Source organism: Penaeus monodon, chromosome 11 (genome assembly GCF_015228065.2).
Source record: "Penaeus monodon isolate SGIC_2016 chromosome 11, NSTDA_Pmon_1, whole genome shotgun sequence".
NCBI lineage: Eukaryota > Metazoa > Arthropoda > Malacostraca > Decapoda > Penaeidae > Penaeus > Penaeus monodon.
Genome location: NC_051396.1, coordinates 49,568,802 through 49,596,301, shown reverse-complemented (window position 1 = coordinate 49,596,301; position 27,500 = coordinate 49,568,802). Strand labels below are relative to the sequence as shown.

Sequence of the window (27,500 nt, the reverse complement as noted above, 5' to 3'; positions counted from 1 at the left end):
ATATATACACACCTCTGTTTCTAAGGATTCGACTTGGTTTATGGCTCTCCTGCTAATGCGCTTGATGTCTGCTTATGCTGCATTCCTATGAAAAGAGAAGAAGCAATGTCATGAATGAAGTAAAGGGTTTTGATTTGAATTTCTCTCTCTCTCTCTCTCTCTCTCTCTCTCTCTCTCTCTCTCTCTCTCTCTCTCTCTCTCTTCTCTCTCTCTCTCTCTCTCTCTCTCTCTCTCTTTCCCTCCCCCCCACCCTCCCTCCCTCCCTCCCTCTTTCTTGTGGCATTGAATTTTCCTCCGGAGTGGATAGAGTGATCGGACGTTTGCGTGCCTGATTTGCCTTCGTGACACCGGAGGGGATGTTGCATGCACTCCGGCATGCTGTTGATTGTAACTTTGTGTGCGTGCGCAACGATCGAAGTTTGAGAGCCCTGCTTGCTGGTCATACTTACTTGTCATGCTTATTGAAATCAGATTACAGTGTGAAATCCAACGAAATATTTTAGCCTTGTTAACCAGTCCGTCGTCTGCCAGCCGAGTCCGCCCTTTTGTCTCTCTTCATTTATGTCAGTCAGTATAGCTGGAGATATTGTGGCCCCGTGAGAGGCTCGGACGACGCAAAGGTCTCTCTCTCTCTCTCTCTCCCTCCCTCCCTCCCTCCCTCCCTCCCTCCCTATTCCTCCCTCCCTCCCTATTCCTCCCTCCCTCCCTCTCTCCCTCCCTCCTTCCCTCCCTCCCTATTCCTCCCTCCTCCCTCCCTCCTCCCTCCCTCCCTCCCTATTCCTCCCTTCTCTCTCCCTCCCTATTCCTCCCTTCTCCCTCCCTCTCTCCTTTCATCCTCCCTCTCTCCTTTCCTCCCTGCTTTTCTTCACTGCCTCCTTTCGTTATCCACTTGCAGGACAAAAGCAGGGGTGGTGACATAGGACAGGTACGAAGCCTTAGAAAAAAGCAAGATCATCATTCTCTGTTTTTATACCTTCCATTAGGCTGCTTCCCCCTTTGTCGTCGCATATTCCACACACGTAGACAGACGTGTGTGTGTGTGTGTGTGTGTGTGTGTGTGTGTGTGTGTGTGTGTGTGTGTGTGTGTGTGTGTGTGTGTGTGTGTGTGTGTGTGTGTGTGTGTGTGTGTGTGTGTGTGTGTGTGTGTGTGTGTGTGTGTGTGTGTGTGTGTGTGTGTGTGTGCGAAGGAGCTCCATTTGAGCCCCCCCCCCCCCATTTCGTAGGAAAGCCCTGGGAGTGAGGCCGGCGGCGTTAGTTCAGGAGAGTCGGCGAACGGCTTCACGAACGATGACAAGGGGCTGGCGGGGGGAGCGCTAAAAGACGGTCTTCTTGCATTAGATATTCATGGTTCTTCCTCGCTGGTTGCTAGATTCCCCCTTGCGCTCTCCCGCTTCTGGTCCCCGCTCTTATCAATCGGTGGCTCTTGGATACAAGTGACGGCGAAACGTGATAGCTTTATCACATGTTCGCATTTAGAGTGGCGGGAATTGATATCTGATTGATTTGGGAGCGAGGAGGGATACAGAGGGCTGGAGGAGAGGAGAGGAGAGGAGAGGAGAGGAGAGGAGAGGAGAGGAGAGGAGAGGAGAGGAGAGGAGAGGAGAGGAGAGGAGAGGAGAGGAGGAGAAGAGGAGGAGGAGGAGAGGAGGAGGAGAGGAGGGGGAGGAACCGAGGAACCAGGCGTGGCGGGAGGTGGGCGACACGGCGTAAAAACGGGAGGGCGCTTGGCGGGGCCCCGTCGCACGAACCCAGTCGTATGCGAGCGGCTGTTGAAAGGCCCGTCCCCAGGGGATGGCGGGGCCTCGGGAGACTTGTGCGCGAGGACGAGGCTTGCAGGAGACCGGGGAATATCACGGAAGGTTTCTGAATTATGTGTTTTATTAGCCTGGGCGATCAAGTGTTAAGCACGCGAGCAGAGCACAAGGCCGTCTTTGTTCAGAAATGATAAACAGCAGCGTCGTCCTGCAGTGTATCCAACGGCATAATCAGGGCGAGCGAGCAAAATGCGAGACGAAACTTATTTCAGAAAGTGCGAGTGAAGTGGAGGGATTAAGGCAGTGATTTTTTCTTTCTTTTTTATCTGCCAGATAGGCACTGCAGGACATGTTACGTGTATGTTCCTGGGCAGTGAGTATGGACCGTCGTCGTGTTTGGTGGTGTCTTCCATTTACACTTTACACTCCCCCCGCACTAGTGTGTCATATGCAAAGGCACTGCGTTCCTCGTCCTTTTCCCAGGGCCGAATTCCGCCGACGTTGAGCGGAGAAAAACGCCGTCAGGGCTGATTACACGGGCATACGTGGCCCTTGAGTATTCCGACGCGGTGTAATTGCAAGCCGCGTCGCCGGAGAGCAATCGCGCGAAGAAGCGGAGCGCCAGGTTGCGAGGGATGCGAGCGGGCTGCGCGTGCACCGCCCTCGTTAACATGACCATCAGACCCAGGCTTCCGCGGGTCGCTCCTGGGGGCGGTCCGGCGGGGGAGGGGGAGTTAATCTATTTTATCGTCGACTAATATTTTCTGGCGTAACATTTTCTCCGGCCAAGTATGCAGTTATGTTCCCTAATTGAGATTGAGGCGGCGCGCACGGCTGTTACGTGGCTTGTTTATGTTTTACTTTATTTTGTTGCAAGTTTCATAGGAACAAATTATCTTGCATCTGCACCGTACTTGGGCTCTTGATTGATACTTGCAACAAGGAAACGGCCGAAAGAAAAGTTGCTGAGACTGACAGGGAAGACGATGGAAAGGACAGGAGACAGACAAGGACGCGCGAGGGAGGAGCACAGACGGCGGCGGCGGCGGCGGCGCTGGCGCTCGAGACTCGTCTCGAAGGTGGAAGGGATTTCCCTCCCGGCCGCTCAGGCCGAGGGATGTCGAGGTCGAAAGAGGGATGTTTCGAGTGCCGTGTTTTTTGCTTTTCTTTTCTTTCTTGCGAATGCGCCGATAACGAGCGTACGAAGAGGAGCAGGAGACCGGCGAAGGCGAAGGCGTGAGGCGGGGAGCGAGATGATAATGATGGTCCTTGTGGTTTTGCCATTTTTTGCCTGTGTAATTAATGGCCTGGACGGTAGCATTTTGGTAATGCGATCAGAATTCACTGCGTTTGATTGCACGGGGCGGCGTGGCATTATTCCTGGCGATAGTGTTGAAGATTACATAGCCTCGTAAACGCTCGTCGATTCAGCTCTCTGCCGAGGGAATTAGAGGCGTGGCGTATGCAGGACGGAAGAGGGAGAGAGGGCAGAGGGAGAGAGGGCAGGGGGAGAGAGGGTCAGAGGAAGAGAGGGCAGAGGGAGAGAGGGTCAGAGGGAGAGAGGGTCGGCAGTGGTGGAGTGTCGCGCAGGACGGCGTGGAGTTACTAGGAAAAGAAGGTATTATAGCATCAGTTTGCCAGAAAAAAGGAAGGGTCATTCTTGGTTTAATGATGTCTGTGGCGTAACAAAGGAGCGCAAGGGCCGTGGCGGGGAGCCTAATTTTCGTGATTTGCTCCTCGGTTTGATCGTGTGCTCGAGGGACTCCCGCGCACGCCACCGCCTCGCCTTTGTTATTGTCCTCGGTATTTCGTCTGAAATGTGGTGTTCATTTGCGTGACGCCTTAATAGGCAGCGCGCTAGTAAAGGGCTCAAAAACACACCAACTCATACCAGTAAAATGGATTTGAAGGTATATTTACACATGTATATGTTCGTATGCTTGACATTGAACCGTTTGTAAAGGGCAACTGCATTAAGAAATTTTTGCAGATTGTTATCAACTCGCTAAGTGGAATCCGGGTTGTTTAGTTGGATTGGGCATTGGGTGGTGGGGTCTTTTTGGAATGCTAATGGAAGGATGTAAATTTCGTGTCCTAAAACTATTTAAATAAAAGTGGATTTTGTGTGTGTGTGTGTATGTTTGTTTGTTTGTGTTTGTGATTTATATATATGTACCGAGCTCGATCTCATTGTGACTTAGATCCGTGATATGATCAGTAATAAAGGCAGAGCTTTTAGATACCTTAATACAATAAATAAATAAATATTGAGTGAAGTTTAAGAGGGCAGATCATTTGATATGGAAATACTATAGAGGCCTGAGTCCTGGTTAGCTACCTCGCCTTCCGCGCCATCACTATCCCAAACCACATCACCTTCTTCACCATCAAAACCACGGCTGTTGGCTTCTCTTCAAACACACACACACACACACACACACACACACACACACACACACACACACACACACACACACACACACACACACACTCTCTCTCTCTCTCTCTCTCTCTCTCTCTCTCTCTCTCTCTCTCTCTCTCTCTCTCTCTCTCTCTCTCTCTCTCTCTCTCTCTCTCTCTGCCAGTGTCATGCGGTCATGGACCTGAAACGTCAGCCACCGCCGTTTATGGTTGATTCAATGGTGAATGATGAATGGGATATCCATCAGGTATTTGGCATTGGTCAGAAGCTGGTAAATATCACGCTTAGAATATCAGTAATCTACTTATTAAAATCCATACCTGGACAAGAGAGAGAGAGAAAACTTCCTGAATTAATTCTATGAATCTAATTATGAATACTTGTCTAAAGAAAACTTTAGATTGTTCATATAATGAAAACATTGGATTTCTACTTTGGATCTCCTAAAGGCTCCTCCCGAGACTAGTACAGTTACTGCGGCATTGTTGTGTGAGGGAGTCGTTGTCGGGAATGGCCTCCGTCAGTGTGTCCTCGCAGCCGAACACGTGTATCGCCGACGCTGCGCGGCGGACAGCGGGGTCATTCACTCGACCCCAGCTTCAGATATCCGACGCGCCAGCTCTTCTGGACGTGTCTTTGGTGGCCGTTGCTGCAGCTCTTCCCTGTTGCAGCCGGAGTGAGGTTGAGGTGGATGCCGTGGCCAGGGGGCGTGGGCGTCAGTCGTGCCCCTTTGCTCCCTAGGGCGCTGTGTAGGTAATGCGTATTGGGCAAATGTGTCTGTCATCTTTCTGATGCGCTGTAATGACAGGACAAACCCATAGCCCACAGCATAGACTACAGTGATGAACGGAAAGGCCTGGTCGCATTTCTCCGCTCGCGTTGCTGTGCCTGTCTTGCGCGGCGTCCTCTCACACGTGCCAGGACTCGGCAGCCAATGGGAACCGAGATTAATGGCCAGGCGTTTCGGACTTGACTGACCGAAGGGATCAGTCTCTGGAGTTGGTGACAGGAGCTAGCGTTACGCCGTTGATGGATGGTTAGGTAGATCGATAGATAAATAGACAGTTTGGTTGATTGACCTATTGGTGGATTGATGTAAATACAAGCGAAGAGATGCAGGCATTGCATAGACAGGCAGGTATGCTGAGGCAGGGAAGCACGGGCAACAAAGGGTAAACTGAAGCCCACATGCAGTTTGCAGCACTGCATATACTGACACTGCATATGCTAGTTGGGGCGAACTTTCGTACTGTAGACTTTATATTTATTTATTTATTTATTTATTGTGCACATTTAGTTATCTATTCATTGATTGATTTATATTTAGTTTGTTCATTCATGACAAAGAGAAGTGTGTGTGTGTGTGTGTGTGTGTGTGTGTGTGTGTGTGTGTGTGTGTGTGTGTGTGTGTGTGTATGTGTGTGTGTGTGTTCTGGGTTGCCGGTGTGCCCTGTGCGTGCGCGCCATTGTTGTTACTCTCTCGCTCACTACACGGGTCGATGTAAAGAGGTCAGCGCTTAAGAACACTCTTCGCAAGTGCAGCGGAAAGGTGTGAGGCAAATAGAGTCCGTGATGGACGACTGAATGGCCAGAGCGAAGGCGCGAGGGGCGGAGCAGAGGTGGGGTGGGTCGGTGCGAGGTCCCTCGATCCGAAAGGCCGTCGGAAATGGTAGGAGTTGCGTGAGATATCGCCAATCGCATGGGAATTCGATTAGATAGGGCCAGAAGTGTTAGGGTTTCGATTAGATATTGCTGGAATGATTAGAAATACTTTTGTCATCGTTGTTTTACCTCATCAAGGTTATTAATATTTTCAGTGTTGGATCCTCACTCTATAATGATTATTACTATTTGAGTGAACTGGCGCTTAGGGGGGCTTGGTGCACATGTCATTTGTACTTCTTTTCGAAAAAAAAACCTATTTGCGATAGAAGGTGATAATGATTACATAAATATGAATTTAATCAAGTCAGTCTTGCTTCCATAGACCTACATCGCAGCGTCCATCTTCCTTCCGGAATCCCGCACAGCCTCCAGTCCTCTCCTGGCACTGCCTTTCGTGCCCCTGAATTCATCCGAGGCAGTGCCGGAGGAGGCGAGAGTGGAGACACACGGAGTCAATAAAACATTGTGTGAATCGTGTAGCTCAAAAATGTCAAGTAGATTATCAAGCCTCAAGTGCTGGCGAGGCGGTGATACTCGGAAAGCCTTGCGGGACGCTGATAAAAGGAGGCGTTTATTCTGGGTGGTGGTGGAGGAGGTGGTGGTGGTGGAGGAGGAGGAGGTGTTGGTGTTGAGGAGGAGGTGTTGGTGTTGAGGAGGAGGAGGTGGTGGTAGAGGAGGAGGTGGTGGTGGAGGAGGAGGAGTGTTGGTGTTGTTGAGGAGGAGGTGTTTTGTGTTGAGGGGGGGGGGGGTGGTGGTAGAGGAGGAGGTGGTGGTGGAGTGAGGAGGAGGTGTTGGTGTTGAGGAGGAGGAGGTGGTGGTAGAGGAGGAGGTGGTGGTGGAGGAGGAGGAGGTGTTGGTGTTGAGGAGGAGTGTGGTTGGTGGAGGAGGAGGTGTTTGGGTGAGGAGGTGGTGGTGGAGGAGATGAGGTGGTGGAGTAGGATGAGGTGGTGAGGAGGAGAGTGGTTGGTGTTGAGGAGGAGGTGGTGGTGGAGGAGGAGGAAGAGAAGGAGGAGAAGAAGAAGGAGAGGAAGAGGAGGAGGAGAGGGTGACGAAGGACACTCTGGGGGAAGAGCGGCTTGGCCCGGTGGCCATGGCCGCGGTGTCGTGGCGGTGGCCGGGTGGCTCTCCGGCCGTGTGGGTGCAACTCGTTATCATGGTTTACCCGCGTGTTATCAGCACAGGCACTTGAGGGCCACTTGAAACCTACGATAAACAGCATCTAGACGCGCTAGGGTCCTCTCCGCCAACCTAAATTGTTACGCGGCACTTAGTTTATGGTACGCGGCCGCTGCTTGAGACGCACTCGCCCCCACTCGGGCCTGGCAGCTCGTTTCCGCGCCTCCCGCACTCTTGTCTCTGCCCCCTCCCCCACCCGTCTCTCTCTCTCTCTCTCTCTCTACTCTTCTCTCTCTCTCTCTCGATCTCTCTCCGTCCCTCCCTCTCACTCCTCTCGTTCTCTCTCCTCTCTCTCACTCCCCCTAGTCTCCCTCTCTCTCTCTCTCTATCTCTCTCTCTCTCTCCGCCCCCTCTCTCCCTCTCTCTCTCCTCCGATCTCCTCTCTCTCTCGCTCTCCTCCTCTCCTCGTCTCCCCTTCATCTCCCCCCCCCCCCCCCCCCCCCCCCGTTTCTCATCTCCCCCCTCTCTCTCTCGTTCATCCGCTCTCTCTCTTCAACTCTGCTCGTCTCTCTCTCCTCCTCTCCACTCATCGTCCTCTCTCTCTCTATCCTCCTCCTCTCTCTCCTCTCCTCTCTCTCTCCTCTCTTCTCTCTCACCGCTCTCCCTTCTCCTCTTTCTCTCCTCGCTCTCTCCTCTCTCTCTCTCCGTCTCTCTTCGTCTACTCTGCTCTCCTCTACTCTTCTCTTCTCTCTCTCCCTCTCTCGGTCTCTCTCTCTCTCTCTCTCTCTCTCTCTCCTCTCGTCTCTCTCCTCTCTCTCTCTCTCCTCATCTCTCATCTCTCTCCTCTCTCTCTCTCTCTCCTCTCTCTCCTCTCTCTCTCTCTCTCTCTCTCTCTCTCTCTACTCTCTCTTTCTCTCTCTCTCTCTCTCCTCTCTCTCTCTTCTCTCTCTTCCTCCTCTCTATCTTCTCTCGTCTCTCTCATCTCTCTCTCTCTCGTCTCTCTCTCTCCTCTCTCTCTCTCTCTCTCTGTCTCTCTCTCTCTGTCTCTTCTCTGTTTCCTCTCTCTTCTCTGTCCCCCCCCCCCCCCCCCTGTCTCTCTCTCTCTCTCTGTCTCTCTCTCTCCTCTCCTCTCTGTCTCTCTCTCTCTCTCTCTCTCTCTCCTCTTTTCTCTCTCTCACTCATCTCTCTCTTCTTTCCTCTCTCTCTCCTCTTTCTCTCGTCTCTCTCTCTCTCTCTCTCTCTCTTCTGGCTCTCTCTGTCTTCTGTCTCTCTCCTCCTCTCCGCTCTCTCTCTCCTCATCTCCTCTTCTCTCTCGCTCATCTATCCTCGCACTCTCTCTCCTCTCTCCATCGTCTCTCTCTCTCTCGTCTCCTCTCTCTCTCTCTCTCTCTCCTCCCTCTCTCCTCTCTCTCTCTCTCTCTCTCTCTCCTCTCTCTCCCCTCTCCCCTCATCACCCTCTCTCTCTCTCTCTCTCTCTCTTCGCTCTCTCTCTCTTCCCATCTCCTCCCCTCTCTCCCCCCCTCTCTCTCTCCCCTTCTTCCCTCTCTCTTCTCTTCTCCCTCTCACTCGTCTCTCTCTCTCTCTCTCTCCCTCTCCTCGCATCTCCCCAGATCCCCTCTCTACCCCCTCCCCCCTCGGCCCGTCCCCCTTGGCCGCAGCAGGAGCATCCTCCTTAAGCCGCAACCCGTCGCGTCCTAAATTTGTCTCTTGCGTCCCGAGAGCCATAAACACGACTGGTTTCCGCCACCTGCGTCGGCCGCGTGAGAGCGACCCTCCGAGCGAGTCCGGCTCTCCGCAAGCCTCGGCTTTGCGACCAGCTGGATGATGTATACAGCGCTCGTGTGTTGTGGTTTCTAATGAGCGGCCGCTGGAGTTGGCCGCGGGAGAATGCGCGCCGGGCGGCGGTGGCAGTCCGGCTGAACGAACGTAAATTTGTTCTTGCCAAATATGCAGCCGTTGCAGCCTCGACGGCTTGCGCTGGGTCGGCTTTACTTCGCTTGACAAATGGATGTGCTTACCCTCGCCTCTGGCAGGTCGCCGGTAATGCTATCGTCTTGAAGTTGGTCTTCAGGCTCGAGTTTTTCTTTCAGTTTTTCATTGAGTTCTATTGCGATGAACAGCCACGAAGCCCTGGAGGCTGTTGACAAGAGTGTGTGAGCATGGGGCCTCGCCAGCGGCTCGTTGGCGATGGGTCGTAGACGGCGCCCTCGAGCCCATTGATCGCGAGGATGAGTTGCGAAAGGCGGACAGGGTCGTGGACAGGGTCGTGGACAGGGTCGTGAGGAGGAGGGCGAGGAGGGGGCCGCTCGGCGGGCGATGCATCATGCATGAGTCCGCTGCGAACACATCTTTAGGGACGTATTGGTGTTTTTATGGCGGCAGCTACCGCAGTGCCTAATCTGCAAGGCTTCATGCAAATGCCCTGTCGTAAAAGGGTTAATTGAGACTACCAGGCGGGCATTAGTGACGATAGTGAGCGCGTCAGGTTGGTTTAGATGTTTATGTTTCGTTATAATTAAAGTGGAAATAGACTCGCCAGCTCCACGACGATGTTGGAGCGGTTAAGTTACCTCGACTAGGCAGGTGCGGCGCCGCCGACGTCTTCATCGCCCGCGCGCGTCCTGCCGCGGCGGTCCGCTCTGACCGCGCCGATCGCCCGTCAGGTCAGGGGGAGGCCCTCCGCCCAGCCAGGAGGTCGTGCCTCTTTGTCAAGCTGTCGAAGGGCCTTTCGGGGCGCCCCTTCCTCGTGCCCTCGCCTCCGACCACTCCGCCCCTTCCTCGTGCCCTCGCCTCCGACCACTCCGCCCCTTCCTCGTGCCCTCGCCTCCGACCACTCCGCCCCTTCCCTCGCTTTGTTCGAGAGCCCCCAGCGCCGCGGGCTTCTCCTGCGCAGGTCGTGCCGTCGGAAGCGAGGCCGCGGGTGCTAACTACTCCCACCCTTATCGCGCAGCATAAAAAGAGATTAATGCCGACATTTATGACATTCCCTCAAATAATCGATGCTCGTGAATTGAAAATTATCAGTCATGCGGCGCCCTATCGATAGGATTTATAATGTTCGCGTGAGAGGGCGACGCGGACGAGGATTGACTTTTACGGCCGGTGATGTTACGGATTAATCCCGCGCTGATGGACTCGGCATCTCTCCATCCGGCGACGAAATGCTGAGTGCTGAGGAAGGGGAGTCGGGGAACCTCAGGCTTGTTGGCCTGTCGTATTTCTTTCTCGTTTCTCTGCTCGCTTTTCAACGTGCGGACTCCGCGTTTAGATTCCTCGTTGAATACTGACTTCTGTCTAGTGTCGATCTTTCTGACTGACTTCCTCGCCACTGCCCCCTCCCCCTTCCCCCCTCCTCCTTCCCCCTCCTCCTTCCCCCCTCCCCCTTCCCCCCTCCCCCTTCCCCCCTCCCCCTTCCCCAACCCCCGACACCGGTCCCTCCTTGTTCTTGTTAACGTTTCCTTCGCCCTCCTGATCGCAGCGCGCCCGGCGTCGTCTCATGTTCCCGTGACGATGGACCGCCGCAGACCCTTCCACGCTCGCGGCCGTGATAGGAACGGACTTCTGGTTGGCAGTTAATTGGTGTCGCGCGGTGTCGGCGACAGTGTGAGTGACGCCTCGCCGCCATCGCCTCCTTCGACACTCGGGGCAGACAGGGCAGGTTTACCGATCGGTTAATTGGAGGAGAGGAGCCGGGAAGGATGATGGTCATCAAATGGATTCATTTGCATTTATATCCGAAGCCGTTTCACTCCAGAATAAACCAGAAGTTATGGAGTTCCACACGTGTTTTATATATTGTCATTACCGTTGAGCATTCTAATCTTGGGGTCACGTTAGTATGGAGGATGGACATTGTTATTATCTGTCGAAATAAGTAAAAATATTGCTTACAGAATCCTTTGGCTTAGACGGAGTACAGTATTCCTGTCTATCCGGCTTCTCTCTGCAGTGGCATGAGTTGTATATACTTCCTTAATGGGTTTACATACTTGGGTTGTTTTACGTGTTATGTACGTATTGTGACTGTTGATCAAGGTTTTGCTGATTTTTTTTCCACATGATGTAATCCGATTCAGACAGGTTTTAAGGCTTCGTACCGATCGCGGTCACTCAACGAAGGTCTGACGATGTAATTAGATTTCGTCTTCATAAATAATGGAGGTCACCTTGTACGAGTTTGGCGAGTGAGAGGCAGCAGAAGCGCCGCCCTGCCTTGGCCGAGGTTCGGGGCAGCGAGGGAGCGCCGCTGCTTCCCGAAAGGCCTCCTCGAAAGTCGCTCTGACGCTTTTGTGCGCGGGGAATATCTGGGCAAAGGGGATTTGTTTTGTGGAAGATTCTGCTGAGCATTTTCGCCTCTGATAACGCTTTGGTGAAGAGCTCTTTTATGTACCAGTGTTAATAAAGTTGGAACGATTGTTCTGCGTTAACTTGACAAAGGAAACATCTCCTGTTTTGCCGGCTAATACCTCCTTTTCTGGCCCGAGCATGACAAATATGGAAGCGGCCACTGCCATCGCGCAAGATATAGCCGCTCGTAACGTTTATTGCATATTGCCAAGTCCCCGCGGCCAGACGAACGATTGTTTAGATAGGGGCCGGCACATAATGCCATTGTCACGCGCCGCCGTCGTTCCGGCAGAGGGACGGGCACGACGCCGTCCGTCCGTGGGCGACGGTGCTCCCGCGGCCGCCCGTCGCACCCGCCGTCGGAGGGCAGCAGGTGTGAGGCCATTAGCTGCCACGGGGGACGGCGGCGCTGAGTTACGCCCAGCCGCCGCTCTTATCTCGTGGCCGCATCGCAGGCATAAACACTATCGCGGGCGGACGGGGGTGGGGGACGGGGCGCCGGGAGAGGAGTCCTTCAGGAGGGAGGGGGAGGAGGAGGAGGAGGAGGAGGAGGAGGGAGGGAGTGAGTTTGTCAAGGCACGCAAGAACGAAGTGATCTGTGGATGAAGCCAGGTGGGCAGTGAAGAAAGGATTGGAGAAGGGCGAGGAGAGGGTAAGAACGAGGGCGAGGAACGGCGGGGGCGATCGTCATGCGAGCGAGGGAACCAGAGCGAGGATGGCGGTAAACGAGGCAGCGGCGGCAGGCTTGGTGCGTGAGGCGGCGGGCAGGCTGGCCGGGCAGGTTGCAGGCACGGCCACGTCCCGCGCTTCGTCGCCTGATGGATGAATGGCCGCGCCAGGGATAATGGTCGTTAATTGGCCTCCGAGACGATAAAAGGACCGGATCGCCCGAGCCGCTTTCTTAACTGATGGACGGCACCGAAGCAGCGGCTCGGTGAAGGGCATGGCACTGCGGAGGAGGGCCGTCGGGTAGGCGGGAGGGCGCGCTCTCCCTCTGCTGCCTCGCCGCACGTGGCTGGATTGCTCGGACAGACCTCTTCTTGTCTCTGATGTTGGCTTCAGGAGCAAGTGGTGCAGATGGTGCAAGAACGTCTTGGGTTACAGCGATTCCGCAGGTTTTTCTTTTATATATATATATATATATATATATATATATATATATATATATATATATTCTCTCTCTCTCTCTCTCTCTCTCTCCTCTCTCTCTCTCTCTCTCTCTCTCTCTCTCTCTCTCTCTCTCTCTCTCTCTCTCTCTCTCTCTCTCTCTTACAAATGTATCACAAAGCGGGAATGCAAAGTGTTTAGTTTTTGCATAAGTCTGATTTGAAGGAAATTTGCAATGTTACAAAAGCGCAATTTCAAGCAGAAATATCAGACCGCGAATATGCGGCAAGCACTTCACAGCAATGCAGAAACAGTAATATGCGAACAGTGCTTTTGGCTGAAGTTGAAGTAATCTTCGGAGGGTATGATGAATTGCATAATAAGCACTAATAAAAAAGTTCGTTGAATGTTGAATGTTGTGGTTTCATTCGGGACGAGTTTTGCGAGTTGAAACGGCAGCTGTTTAGGATTGCGCTCGAGGGAGGGAGCTGGAAGGGGCTACTTATTCACGTAAATGGATAAACAAGGAGAAAGGACAGAGAGAGAGAGAGAGAGAGAGAGAGAGAGAGAGAGAGAGAGAGAGAGAGAGAGAGAGAGAGAGAGAGAGAGAGAGAGAGAGAGAGAGGCGCGCATGGAGAATGAGTCAGTGGCGCTGAGTATCTGGCGCCATCTATCTCACCAAAGGCTACTGTGTAATTCTCTATGCAAAATTGGTTGGCCGAACCGCGGTGTGGCGGCCGCTCCCTCCCGTAAGGGTTGATAACGAGCAGTTGCTGACGCTCCGCGCCACGCGCCCGTGCCGCCCGCTGCAACTGCGCTACTCTCTCTCTCTCTCTCTCTCTCTCTCTCTCTCTCTCTCTCTCTCTCTCTCTCTCTTTCTCTCCTCTCTCTCTCTCTCTCTTCTCTCTCTCTCTCTCTTCCTCTTCTCTCTCTCTCTCTTCCTCTCTCTCTCTCTCTTCCTCTCTCTGTCTCTCTCTCTCTCTCTCTCTCTCTTCTCTCTCTCCTCTCTCTCTCTCTGCTCTCTCTCTCTCTCCTCTCTCTCTCCTTCCCTCTCTTCTCTCCTCTCCTCTCTCTCTCTCTCTCTCTCTCTCTCTTCTCTCTCTCTCTCTCTCTCTCTCTCTCTCTCTCTCTCTCTCTCTCTCTCTCTCTCTCTCTCTCTCTCTCTCTCTCTCTCTCTCTCTCTCTCTCTCTCTCTCCCCTCTCTCTCTCTCCCTCTCCTCCTCCTCCCTCTCTCTCTCTCTCTCTCTCTCTCTCTCTCTCTCTCTCTCTCTCTCTCTCTCTCTCTCTCTCTCTCTCCCTCCCTCTCCCTCTCCCTCTCCCTCTCCCTCTCCCTCACCCTCTCCCTCGTCTGTTACATAGCAGACTGTGTTTACATAAAAGAAGTAAACACATTGTACATGCATGTGCAAATATGCGAAACGCGCGTGCACACACGCGCATAAACTGGCATGCTCGTTTGCATGCATGCATATTGTTAACGCTATCTATATGCGTGTACGTGTGTTAGTCCAGGGTGGGGAAAGGGTGGGCCGCGAAGAAGCATACCTGGCTTGTGTGTGTCTGTGGGTGAAGAGGTGCACGGCTCATGGGCGGGGTGTACGCCCTGGGACGGTGAGGAGGCCGGCGACTCGTCCTTTGGGCCCAATCGGGGGACACTTTGGGCCAGAGGAAAACGCAATTTTTTCAAAGATTTTTACGGCACTTAGGGTCGACGATGCTGTCTCTTGAATTGAGTGGCGGTTTCGTGTCCCACTGTCCTTCTCCCAGGCAGTGGCGATGGAAATGCTTACAGCGTAGTCGTGCCTCTGCAGTTTGGATTGTGATAAGGTTTCAGTTGGTGTGTTAGGACGGCGCTGCGAACTGCCTGTTTAGCGGCGTAAAAACTCCGGCGGTGCGGTCATTCGCCGGGCTATAAATTTCGAGGAAATATCATTTTGCAAGCCTGATCCATTATGCATGCGAGTGCTGGAGCGTCCTGCTCGTTGGGGCAGTCTTCTGGGCCGGGGACGAGCGGCCCCGAAGCTGCGCACCTGAGGCGTCCCGCTGCTGCGAGGCTGCCGGATGGCTGCCTCGTGGGCGTTCATCTCGCTCCGGGTCTCTTGTTAACACTTGTCTCGCTTCCTCACGTTCCCCGCTGCTTTTACGGCCTCCGCCCCGCGCTTGATAATGCGATTTTATCCTTGTTTCATGCGAGGCGGAGGCGGTCGCTCGCGCCGCGGCTTTGCATGCCTCTTCATCAAATGGAGTCGCCCTGATTGGATTCCAGCCCGATATCGCGCCGAGGTGTTTATGGGCGCGATAAAGTGACCTTGCAAGAAATTGGGTTCCCGGGAGCCTCTCGCCGGAGGGGAGGGGAGGGGAGGGGAGGGGCAAGAGGACTCGCCCTTCGCCGTGGCCGCGGAGGGAGGCGCAGGCGCCGCCGGGAGGTGAAGCCGCGAAGCTCCCTTCCAGGGCGGCCTTATGGAAAGCATCGGCTGCCCTGGCCGAATGCCCGCCCGGGGTTCCCTCCCCGGGTTCCCCCCCCCTGCCTGAGAGTCGTGGGCAAGGATGGAGCGAAGGGCACCAGTTGCGGATTAGTCCGGCGGGCTGGTCTGTCGCTGCCTGTGGGAAAGAGAACCTGAGTCTGCAGTCTGCCTCTTATCTGCGAGTGGGTGGGGGTGGGGGTGGGGTGGGGCTCCAAAGGGCAGACGCCGTTCCCCAGAGGCAGGAGTGCGCGTCGCCCCTTCGCCAGTTGCCGGAAACAGACACATTCAGCTAAACTAAAGGTAACCGTAAAAACAAAGCCATTTTCTGTTCCGCCGCAAAGCTCCAAACGGCTTGTACAAAGGGGCAGGTGCACTGGTTTGGGAGGCATTGATCACTGATATTGTTAAAAAAAGAGGCGTTGGTGATATTGATTTAAAAGGAAACAAAAAAACTTTGAGAGAGCTGATGTTTTCCAATCATCATTGTAGGGGGGGGGGACTTCCATTCCCACGTCAAGTGTCCATTGATGATTAGGAAAATTAATTGCAAGAGTGCATCAGTTACAAAGGCAGTTTTTTTCATTTGTTATTATTTGTTCGCCGCAGGGATTCGAACAAATTGGCGGTTTTAGTCAATTTAATGTAATTGGTTAAATGCAATTTTCAACTCGCTTTTTGCTGCCGACGGATCCGGATCACTAGTCATCTGTTTAATTACGAGCGTCATCGAGCATTTAGATGTAAACGGGACATTTGTTTTGACGGCGCCGTAATTGGTGTCTTGCGTCGGGCGGGCGCGGGCGCGGCGTAATTGCCTCGGTTGACAAATTCGCCCGCTGTCATTGCAGATAATTGCTTATAGTCTGGGAGGTAATTTGTTCGTGTGTTCCGTAGTAATAGCTACGAAGTCATTAAACTTTTTTCGCCGCGCGTGATTATTAGGCTTTGAAAATTAAGATCACGTAAATTGCACATTTGCCAAATATGTGTCAAATTGACACCTTTGTTCTGCCTCGCACGGAGGAGAGCGAGCGAGGGAGGCGAGCGAGCGAGGGAGCGGGAGAGGCGAGGCAGAAGGGAAACGAGGACGAGAGGGTGTCAAGCGTCACATGGCGGCGCGAGGAGGAGAGCATTGTGGCGACTGATAAGCAAGGCCGGGAGAGGCTCGAGCGCGGGCGGGGCGGATGAAACGAGGCAAAAGACGTTATTACGGTCTCCCTTTTGAAGTTTGCAGTGGCCACTTAAGTGTTGCCTTTTAGGAGCTGTTAAGAGGGGAGGAGAGAGAGAATGGGAATGAGGGGTAGGGGGGGGTGAGGGAGAGGGAGAGGGAGAGTGAGGAGAGGGGAGAGAGAGTAGAGGGAGGGGGGATGGAGGGGAGGTAGAAGAGGAGCGGAGTAGAGAGAGAGCGGAGGGTAGAGAGAGAGAGAGAGAGGATAGAGGAGAGAGAAGGTAGAGGAGAGAGAGGGGAGAGAGGAGAAGAGAGGGATAGAGAGGAGAGAGAGAGGGATAGAGAGGAGAGAGAGAGAGGGATAGAGAGGAGAGAGAGAGAGGGATAGAGAGGAGAGAGAGAGAGGGATAGAGAGGAGAGAGAGTGAGGGATAGAGAGGAGAAGGAGAATGAGGGATAGAGAGGAGAGAGAATGAGGGATAGAGAGGAGAGAGAGAGAGGGATAGAGAGGAGAGAGAGAGAGAGAGGGATAGAGAGGAGAGAGAGAGAGAAGGGATAGAGATAGAGAGGGAGAGAGAGGGATAGAGAGGAGAGAGAGTGAGGATAGAGAAAGAGTGAGAGATAGAGAAAGAGTGAGAGATAGGGAGAGAGTGAGAGAGTGAAATAGAGTGAGTGAGAGTGAGAGAGTGAGATAGAGATAGAGAGACATAGAAAGTGATATAGAGACTGATATATATATATATATATATATATATATATATATATATATATATATATATATATATATATATATATATACAGTGAGAGTGAGTGAGTGAGTGAGTGAGTGAGTCAGAGAGAGGAAAGGAGGAGGAGAGGAAAGAGAGAGCGAGATGAGCCAGAAAAATCCAGGCAGAAGAAGAGACGAGAACATTTTCTAGACACACACACAAAAAAAAGAAAGAAAGAAAAAAAAAAGTTGCAGGTAGACGGAAACCCGTATTGAACGTGTTTACCCCGATGATGTTTTGAGAGCCAATCGCGTTCCGAGGGAAGCCCCTGGGTGTCTCCGTCGCAGCGCCCTGTGGCTTCCCTTCGCGTGCGGTGACAAGCCGAACCGGAGGCTAATACGCGTGGCGGCACGGCGTCTGTAGCTATTAGGCTTTTTTTTTGTTTACGATGTGATTAATCTTTTTATGTGATGTGGTGTTCTGTCTTTCTTTAGCATTAAGCTTTTAATTTTATGTGGTGTGATGTTCTGGCACTAGTGTATTTTTCTCTCTATTCTTTTTGTGATTAATCTTTTTGTGTGATGTGTTCTGTCTCTCTTTAGTTTTAAGCTTTTATTTTTATGTGATGTGATGTTCTGGCACTAATATTTTCTCTCTCCGTTCCTTTGCAGTGTGATAGCGAGAGTGAAGGAGATAAGGTAAGCCCCCCCCCTTCCGTCCCTTCGTAGCGGTGAGCCTGTTAGCATTGTGTTCCGTGGCCCTAGCTTAGCAGGAACACTATGCTGTTGGTGGTATTAGATTTAATATATTATTCCTGCTTGTGAATTTTCGGCCTAATAATAAGATGCAAGTATTCATTAGCGGGGCAATCTTGTAATTATGCTTAATAACAGCGTTTGAGATTGTACACTATATTGGACGTAACAAACGAGACAATTAATAACTGGATGATTATGCGCGTAACGACCAATTAAGCTGTAATTGCGGCGGCGGACACGCAACCCCGAATTATCTTTTCCTCTTCTCGCACCAACGCAACCCCCCCCCCCTCCCCCGCCTCTCTCTCTCGCACCTCCTCCAGTGGCTCCGAATTTGCCCGCCTCGTGTTCTGCCTCTTCAGGATCTTACTCCTCCTCCTCCTCCTCCTTCTTCTCGTCCTCCTCCTCCTCCTCCTCCCCCTTCTCGTCCTCTTCTTCCTCTTCGTGGACATCATTTTCGTCTTCTTCTTCTTCTTCTTCTTCATTATCGTCATCACCTCCTCCTCCCTTTCCTCCTCCTCCTCCTCCTCCTCTTCGTGGGCATCACTTTCTTATTATTATTTTCTCCTCCTCCTCCTCCTCCTCCTCCTCCTCCTCCTCCTCCTTTTTCTCCTCCTCCTCCTCCTCCTTTTCCTCTTCGTGGACATCATTTTCTTCTTTTTCTTCTTCTTCTCCTCCTCTTCCTCCCCCTCCTCCTCCCCCTCCTCCTCCTTTTTCCTCCTCCTCCTTTTTCCTCCTCCTCCCTCCTCACGCCCTCTTCCTCCCCCCTCCCTCCTCTTCCTCCTGCCCCTCCCTCCACCCTCCTACTTTCCCCCTTCCTCGCCTTCCTTCACTTCTTCCTCTTTCTCCCTCATATATTTCTTCCTCCTCCCCCCATTATCTCGTTCATTTACATCTTTTCCATACACCTTTACGTTTATATGTAAAAGGATATGGTTGATTGGATAGAAATAAATCGATCGATATATAGAGATAGATAGATAGGTATATATATATATAGATAGATAGGTAGATTTGTAGGTAGATAGACAGATAGATAGATAGATAGATAGATAGATTAAATGATTTGTATTGGTAAGCCACAGCCTCTCCTTACAGGATTTTTGAATGTATGACAAGATATGGTTCAGAATTGCACTACGTCAAAGCAATGCTAATATTGGGTTTTTAATTTTCCGTCAGCCGCGCTCCCTCCCCGGCAGATGGTGTGAAAGGACAAGGCATCGCCGGCCACAACAGTTGGTGTGACCCGAGGCCGTGCGTGGCCACTGGCCCTCTCAGGACCTTTTCCCGCTCGTAATGATAGTGTTTTTTTTTTTTTTTTTATGCGGAGACCCTTAGGCTAGACCTCTACGCGCCAAAGTAGCGCATGGAGAGGGGCTCGTTGTGTCCTCTCGGTCGCGTCTCCCCAACTTTCGTCGCAGAGGGTCCGTGATTGTTCATCATTATCGGCCTCCTCCTCCTCCTCGTCTTCGTCCTCGTCCTCGTCTTCGTCTTCTTCCTCCTCCTCCTCCTCCTCCTCCTCCTCCTCCTCCTCCTCCTCCTCCTCCTCCTCCTCCTCCTCCTCCTCCTCGTCCTCCTCCTCCTCCTCGTCCTCCTCCTCCTCTCCCCCCCCTCCTTCCTCGCCCTTCGCCCCGCAGTCCCTGTTCCAGCGTCGACGCCTCTCCTCCCGCCAGCATCCAGGTCCCCGCAGTGTCACATGATAATTGGCCTCCGACCGCTCCACAGGGACACGGCAAACACACGAGGCAGGCGTATTTTTATTTTTATTTTGTTCTCTTTTCCCCCCCTCTCTCTCCCTCTCGCTGCGTCTCATGAATTCCGGTCATTTTCCGTGCGCCCCCCTCGCCCTGGTGTCCCCATGTGGCGTCCGGCCCTCCATTCCGCCCAACTTCATTTTTTATGAGGACGCACTTGGGCCATTTGTATGATAATGCGTGTGGGCTCCACGCTCGGCCTGGTGTTTACTGCTCGCGAGGGAAGGATGCCAGCCAGCGCCCAGCGGCTTTGTGTGACAGGAGAGGGGCAGGGTGGAGGGAAGCGACCGGGGGAGGGGCATGGAGGGAGGGGGGCGGGGCTGCGGGTGCGTAGGCGGCGGACGCGTACGCAATGCCTCTCTTCCCCCTCTTTCTCTCGCGTTTCCTTCCGTCCTGGATCCTTTCTTCTCATTCTCTTTCTCTCGCTCTTCTCCCACTCCCCCTCTCTGTTTTCGTCTCATTTTTATCTATCTATCTCCCCCCTCTCTCTCGCTCTCCCTCTCCCTCTCCCTCTCCCTCTCCCTCTCCCTCTCCTCCACTCCCAGCCTCTCTCCGCCTGCCTCTGTGGGTGGCGGAAGCAGAGGGTTATTTGAGGCGCGGGTTTAATCGCCGCCGGTTTTCGGTCGTTATTGATCCGCGGAATGCGGGATAGTTACGAGAGCGCCGGAGGTCATTAGGAGCGAATGTATCTGGCACCGAGTCGACGGTGGCGCGCAATCTGCCACGGGTATTGACTGCCACTTTATGGAAGGTCATAAGGTATTGAAATTGCGCGAGGCCAGACAGACCCGAGAGCCGCGGCCGTGCGCTCGGCCTTGGCTCGGGTCGGGCTCCTCCCCCCTCCCCCTCGGTGGGTTGAGAGGGGCAGGGGGAAGGGAAGGAAAAGTCCAGAAATAAAGGGAAGGGAAGAGAAAGGAAAGGGGAGAGCGGAGGGAAGGGCAGTGGCAGAGAGGCATGGGAGCGCAGAGTGAGGGACGGAGGCCGCACATTGTTTGGGGGCCGCGAACAGGTCCCCAGTGGCAGATGGAGGATTTATTACGAGGCAGCTAGTGGCAGGGAGATGGAACCACGCATTGGCAAGGAGTTCCCTTTCATTGCGGGCCGTTTATGCAAATCTCTCTCCTCGTCTTTTCTTTCCCCCTTGCGCGGTTACATCTGTTCTTTATTTCACTTCACTTCCCTTCTCTTCTCTTTCTTCCTTCCCTTCCCGTGAATCCTTCCCTTTTATCTTCGCCTCTCTACTCTACTTGGATATCCTGCCTTCTCCTTACTTCCCTATCTCCCTACCTTCCTTCCTCCTTCCCTATCTCCCTCCTTCCTCCCTCCTTCCCAATCTCCCTCCTTCCTTCCTCCTTCCCTATCTTCCTCCTTCCTTCTTTCCTTTCCTTCTAACCCTTCCTTCCCCTTTTCCCTCTCCCCCTTTCTCCCTTCCTTCGTCCCTCCGCCATCAACCTTAACCATGTTTGCGTGTATATCTTTCGCTTTCCGTCCCTTCCGCCAGTGATCCAGTTGGTGGGCGGGGAGAGGCAGCATTAATTGGTTGTGTATGACAAACCTGTCCGAATTCAGCCCGACGTTACCCCCCCCCCCTTCCCTTTCTTTTCCTCCCTTCCCTTTATTCCCCCGTTCTCCCTTATCTCCCCCCCCCCCCCCGCCCCTGCGTCCGTGACCCGGGATCCAAGGCGTTGATTGGGTGGCTGGGCGAACGACCCTGCTCGTGAGGGCTCGGCGCGAGACCGACTCTTCCTGACCCCCCGAATGGAAGCTTAAAGGTTATGAAAAGCGACAGTCGCTTCTGCACGCGGCCGGAGCTTCGTGTTTTACCAAGCCCCCTTTTGTAGCCGTAACGACGTGCTGTAAAGAATGGCGTGGGCGGAGGGACGGGGGGGGGGGGAGGAGGAAATAATGGAGACCCGTGTATACTTTTATTAAAGCCTCATCCCCAGCATGTCTCTAATTTCAGCGCGGGGTAATTACAAACGCACGCGACAAGCAGCTGGGATGTTTGTTTTTTTTCCCTCAAGAGATGCGAAGGGACACATTTTTCCCCGGCGCCGTGTTGTTACAAGTCGTTAAGCCGGGCTCTGGGCGGGAAATGTTTATCGGCATCTCTGCTATTCTAACTTTCTCTCGCTCATTCTCGCTGATTCTTTCTCTCGCTCATTCTCTCTGATTCTCTCTCTCTCTCTCTCTCTCTCTCTGATTCTCCCTCTCCCTCTCTCTCTCACTCCCTCTCTCTCTCTCACTCTCTCTCTCTCTCTCTCTCACTCTCTCTCTCTCACTCTCTCTCTCTCAATCTCTCTCTCTCTCTCTCTCTCTCAATCCTCTCTCTCTCTCTCTCTCTCTCTCTCTCTCTCTCTCTCTCTCTCTCCCTCTCCCTCTCCCTCTCCCTCTCCCTCTCCCTCTCCCTCTCCCCCTCCCCCTCCCCCTCCCTCCCTCCCTCCCTCCCTCCCTCCCTCCCTCCCATTGCCTCGCGGGTATGCTTCCGAAGGGGCGGCGGGGGCGTGAGGTGAGCGGAGCACCGAGCGCGACTGTACTTGAGATTCCGCGTGTTCTTCTGCTGCCGCCCGCGAGGAAGAGATGTCAGAGGGAGGGCGGGGGAGAGGAGGGGGGAAGGGGAGGGAGAGGGTGGAGGGAGGAGGCGAGCGAAATAGCTTTTGCTTTTTTATGGAGTGTAAAATCCGGGGAACGGGGCGGGATTAGGGTGGGGAATTTATGTAGTTTACTCTGAGGGGAATTGTGTAAAGTAATCAAGTTGCTTTATGGGATGTAAAATTCGGGGCAGATTAGAAAATTGCTTTGAGATTTATCGGGTTTTATTACATCGAAAGCTCGGGTTGATCGAGGGGCTAATGACGGGCATGGAATCCTGGAGGTCGAGTGTCGACCGGCGTTCGAGGCGGAGTCGGAGGCCGGGAGTGCGCACCCGACACCCCCCAGCGCCGACGGGGCCGACGGACGGGGGAGGCAAGGCGGATTACGTAGGCATATACTCTACGTAAACGTGTATGATGTATGTGCGTATGTATATACATGCTTGCATAAATGTAGCGCGTATTTGCATATGCACTGATTCCAGCGTGGATTCGGCCGCTGGTCATCCGAGCGCGTGGCACTGCGTGGCGTCGCCTCCTTACCGAACGGCTCGCGCGGCGCCTGCCCCTTCGCCGGCGGTAAAGTTTAATCAGGCCAGCAGATAGGTGTCACAAGGTGGCGATGGCCGAGGGGAGGAGAGGCTAATTAGTGCTGTCCCTCGTTAAAACTCGTCGTGAAAGGGGGCGCTGCGCCGAACGCCTAATTACTTAGCGTACAGGTAGGCGGATCATGACACTGGGGGAGACAGGGAGAGGGAAGGAGAGAGCGGTAGATAGATTTATAGATTGGGTTGCTTGTTTGAGTGAGTGAGTCGTTCTCTCTCTCTCTCTCTCTCTCTCTCTCTCTCTCTCTCTCTCTCTCTCTCTCTCTCTCTCTCTCTCTCTCTCTCTCTCTCTCTCTCTCTCTCTCTCTCTCTCTCTCTCTGTGGGGGTGTTGGTGTTGGTGTTGGTGTTGCGTGGGTCTTGCCGTACTTACCTACAAAGTAATAAGAGCGATCCTTATAAGGAATCGGCCGGGGCCACGTAGAGTTCCATTCGATGTTTTTAGAAGTGCTGCGTGCGATATCCAAGCAGCGTCCAGGCAAGCGGCCAACAATGGGGAGCACCGGGCTGCGAGCACGAATGGCGCTGCATTCGGGGCTTGGCACGCGTCGGGGCATCCATCCCCTGCATAGCACAACATCGCACACCCGCACAAGCACACGCACGCATGCACGCACCCCCTACACACACATGCACACGCACACACACAACATCGCCTCGACTCGTGCCTTCGGCAGTGCAGCCATGCGGCAGAGAGCGAGGTGCAGCTCGGGGCGGAAGGAGGCCGCTAAAGGTCTCGCCGCGGAGGAATGCGCACGTAGAGTTAGCGTGCGACCGTCTCCAATGGCCTCTTGTGTACGCCACGAAGAAGCCAAGGTGCTGCGGGCCTTGCATCACGCGCCGTGGAGCGTCTCTTCTCTGTAATGCCACTGTTAGCGGCAGAGTTATACTTGACACAGATCGTAAATAGATGCTGCAGCTCTCATAATAGTCACAACAAAACTGGCAGTCTACCCGAATTTCCTCAGAAACATGTGCATGTGTAGTGCACATGTCATTCTGTGTTTTATACATATAAATACACACGGCGCCCGATCGTAAAGGCTTTAGTTCTTGGATATGTGTAAGCTATGTATATGCAGTAAAGATAGGACCTTACAAAATCGTTAGTCCCTTTTCACCGTGTGTCCGTCTCTCGCTGTCTCTCCTATCTCCATTCTTCCTTCCACCTCGCGTCCCACCGCCCCTTCCATTCCTGTTCTCCAGACATTATGGGCAGCGAAGGGTAGAAGAGCATATTCTCGCGTGTGGGTCGTCGCTCCTGCAGATCCTGTCGCGGCGGGTCGTGTCCTGCCGCAGCCGCTGGCCTCTGGAATCCCGTAAGCGGTGGCTGGGTCGTGCGCCTCGCCCCGGGAGGTTCCTCGTCCGCCGCCGCGGAGGCTAATCGGGTCGGTGATGAGGCTGCCATGTGTCACCCCCCCCCCCCCAGGGGAACGGCCGCCGAGTCGTGGCCTGGTCAGGCAGAGGCCGGGCAGAGCCTGTGGCGGACACACCCTTCTGCGAATGAGCTGGACACGCGCACATCTATCTATAGCTGTCTATCTTTCTATTTATCCATCTATCCGTGTGTGTGTTTGTGTGTGTGTGTGTGTGTGTGTGCGCGCGCGCGCATTTTGGGGGGTTTGAGTTTGTATTGAAAGTATTTATCTTGATCTTACTTTGAATGAGATGCCTGCCTATCCATTTCTGTGAGACCAGTTTCGTCGTCACGAAGAAAAGTGTTTTGATGTTATATTGCATATCAGGTGCACTTCATATGAATGGCGTTTATTTTCGGTCGCAGTTGGTTATTATAGTTCACGAAATGCCTTAGGCTCGTTGACCTAATGTCAAATGTGCAACAAAGGTCCCCCCGAAGCAGAGTGGGCGAGGCGCGCGTCTCGGTGCAAGGGCGAGCGCTGAGCTGTCGCTGGGCGTCATTGCCTCGCTCCCGAGCCCTTCGTTACTTGTTTGGCCTCCCCGCACGCCGAGGCAGGCCCCCGCGAAATGTCCCCGGGGCGAAGAGGGGCTCGCGGAGGGAGGGAACACCGCGAGGGACGGCGCCTTACCTTCCGTGGCTCCAAAAGCCATTTGTTTTACGGGTTTTGGCTGAGGCGAGGGCTCATCCGGGCGCAAATTGGGCGTCCCTTCGCGCTGAGCCAACGCTGGATAAACAGACATGTTCATTTGCTTATAAATATGAATAAGATGGTTGGGTGGAGGTGAGGGTTTGTCTGTCTGTCTCTGTTTGTTTGTTTATTCATATGATCACTTTTGCTGTTTTTCATTTTCTTCCCTCGTTTATTTGCGTATGTAAAACGTGTGCATATGTACGAGCATGCATAAATCTTCCGTTTAGTGTTGAACAGATTTTGCAAGATACAGGAGGCTGGCGTTGCAACACTGAGCGCTTTATAGCAAGGCAGACTAAATTAGGCTTGCTATTTTGAATTTATGATTCGGGTGCAGTGGCATTCAGCAATTATTGTTTTGTGGCACGGGAATTGTTTCTGAAAAGATTGCATAGCAAAGTAGGTGGAGGTTATGAAAATGTAAGGAAAAATGAGAGAGAGAGAAAAAAAATCTGCAGCAGCTTGAACCGTGAATATGTTTCATGTCAAATGGCTGATCTGCCTGAATCCCACATCTCTCTCTCTCTCTCTCTCTCTCTCTCTCTCTCTCTCTCTCTCTCTCTCTCTCTCTCTCTCTCTCTCTCTCTCTCTCTCTCTCTCTCTCTCCCTCTCCTCTCTCTCTCTCTCTCCCTCTCTCTCTCTCTCTCTCTCTCTCTCTCTCTCTCTCTCTCTCTCTCTCCCTCCCTCCCTTTCTCTCTCTTTCTTTCTTTATCTTTCTCTCCCCTCCCCCTCCCCCTCCCCCTCTCCGCACGAACCCGCGGCGGGCTTCATCTTTTCCAATCATTCCGGTCGGACAGGTTGTGATCCGGGGCCACGCTGTCACGGACAAGTCTTATCGAGAAGCGACTTAATCGTGGATCATTATTAATGCCGGTGAGGATTTATCTCGCTTTTGAGGATTACGAGTGGCGGGGGCGGGGGCGGGGTGGGGTGGGGGAGGGACTCCGGCCTTAGTGTCGATGCGGGAGGTTTGATCCAGCTATCAAGTCGGTGATAAATGTTGATCTTGCATACAGATGGCGTGATCTATTCGGGTAGACTTAATGGTATCAGGAGACGCTTCGCAATTCCTGCCTCTTCGCCATCTCCCCCTCCCCCCCTTCGAGGTAGGCGGATCGCTTTCCCAAGCGTGAGGCGCGAGAGGCGCGCAAGCACTCGGTGTTGGCGTTGGCGACTGCGCTCGTGGGCGGGTGGCAGCGACGGGCGAGCAAGAACGATGGGCGTGGAAGAGCGACGGCGGCAGGTGATGTTTTGACGGCGTTTTCGAGGTCGCGCCTTGGAGGACGAGGGGCGCCGTGAGGGAAGGCAGACGGTCTCGAGCGACGCAGGGCGGGGGGAAGGAATGTTGGCTGTGTTGGATATTTATATTCCCTGGGGGAGTGGGGCCGATCCTGGAGGAGGGGGGGGGGGGGAACAGGACGCCCTGGTCCTCGGGAGCAGCGTATCGGCGATCCCTCCTTGCAGGCTGCACCCGACCGCTCGCGCGTCGTTTGCCTGCCGTGGGAAGTGCTGGGACTTCGTCGGGCGGCTGCTTCGTCGCTGCTCCTCTTCGCCGGAGGTCGACCCCGGGTCCACAGAAGCCTCCCGCGCCGTGGGACTGCGAGCGCACGGCTGGGGTTCCTCGCCGAGGGTCTGGGACGAGTGTGAAGTGTGTGTGTGTGTGTGTGTGTGTGTGTGTGTGTGTGTGTGTGTGTGTGTGTGTGTGTGTGTCTGTCTGTCTGCGTCTGCGTCTGCTCTCGTCTGGACACACACACACACACACACACACACACACACACACACACACACACACACACACACACACACACACACACACACACACACACACACACACACAATGTATTTAAGCATGCACGTCTAGCATGTGTGTATATACCCCGCCCTTCCTCCTCCTCCTCCTCCTCCTCCTCCTCCTCCTCCTCCTCCTCCTCCTCCTCCTCCTCCTCCTCCTCCTCCTCCTCCTCCTCCTCCTCCTCCTCCTCTACCTCTTCTTCTTTCACCTCCACCTCCACCTCCTGCCGTCCCTTCTCCGAGCGTGATCCGGAGCCCATTTCCCGCGTCCGTCACCGCGCGCCCTTCTCAACGACAGCCCAGCACCCCTGCGGGCGGCGGGGCATCAGCAAAGGCGTCACGTAGGCAGCAAGTGGGCAAATTGAGGGAGTGTTGGTTAGTATTCTGGCAGCGATTCGGGGCCAAGATTGAGCGTCGGCGCGAGAGTGGGGCTGTCCTGCTGAATCTGTGGAACCCTCGTCGCCGCCGCCGCCACTACCTGTGCTGCGGATGCTCGGCCGCGCCCCATTACCTGGGCCAGAGCTCTGTCCCCGTCACTATGATCAGTTACAGCTCTGTGCCTGTCACTACTGCCTGCGCCAGGGGTCTGTGCATGCCACTACCTTTGCGTAAACTTTGTGATGTCACCGCTCCCCGCGCTGAGGCTTTTGTCAGCATTATCAGGCACTCTGCTTGCCACCACGGCCTTTGCCAGGCTCCGTGCTTGCCCTTCTGCCTGAGCCGCGGCTTTGCTTTCCGCCGTTACCTCTGCGGAGACTGGCGCCCGGAACGCCGCGTGTTGCGACTGATTTTGTGTGTCGTTGCATTTTCAGGACAGGCGAGGATAGATATCTGGTGGCACAGTGTCAGAAGCGAGTGAGGCGTGAGTAAGTGGAGAGAGGAAATGCTGAGGCGCAGAAGGGAAGGGAGGCACGTGGCAAGGACAGTGAAGTGTGTTCGTGTGTGTCCCTCGATGGGGTCCGTAGCCTGCATATCTCTTTCTGTCTGTCTGTCTCTCTGTCTCTTCCACTCTCCCTTCCTTTTCTTCCTTCCCCCTTTCGCTTTCTCTCCCTCCTTCTCCCTTTCCCACTCCCTCTCCCTTTCCCACTCCCACTTCCTCCCACTCCGTCTCCCTTTCTCACTCCCACTCCCAC

At 53.7% G+C, this 27,500-nt stretch overlaps 1 protein-coding gene across 1 annotated transcript in view; it reads left to right on the top strand.

Moving 5' to 3' along the window:
- LOC119579039 (proline-rich protein 36-like) overlaps nt 1–27,500 on the top strand; it is a gene marked incomplete in the record, with an annotated part of 61,262 nt that overhangs the window by 18,454 nt on the left and 15,308 nt on the right. The window contains 1 exon segment of the mRNA XM_037926761.1: nt 17,425–17,451. Coding sequence (XP_037782689.1) covers nt 17,425–17,451 — 27 coding nt within the window.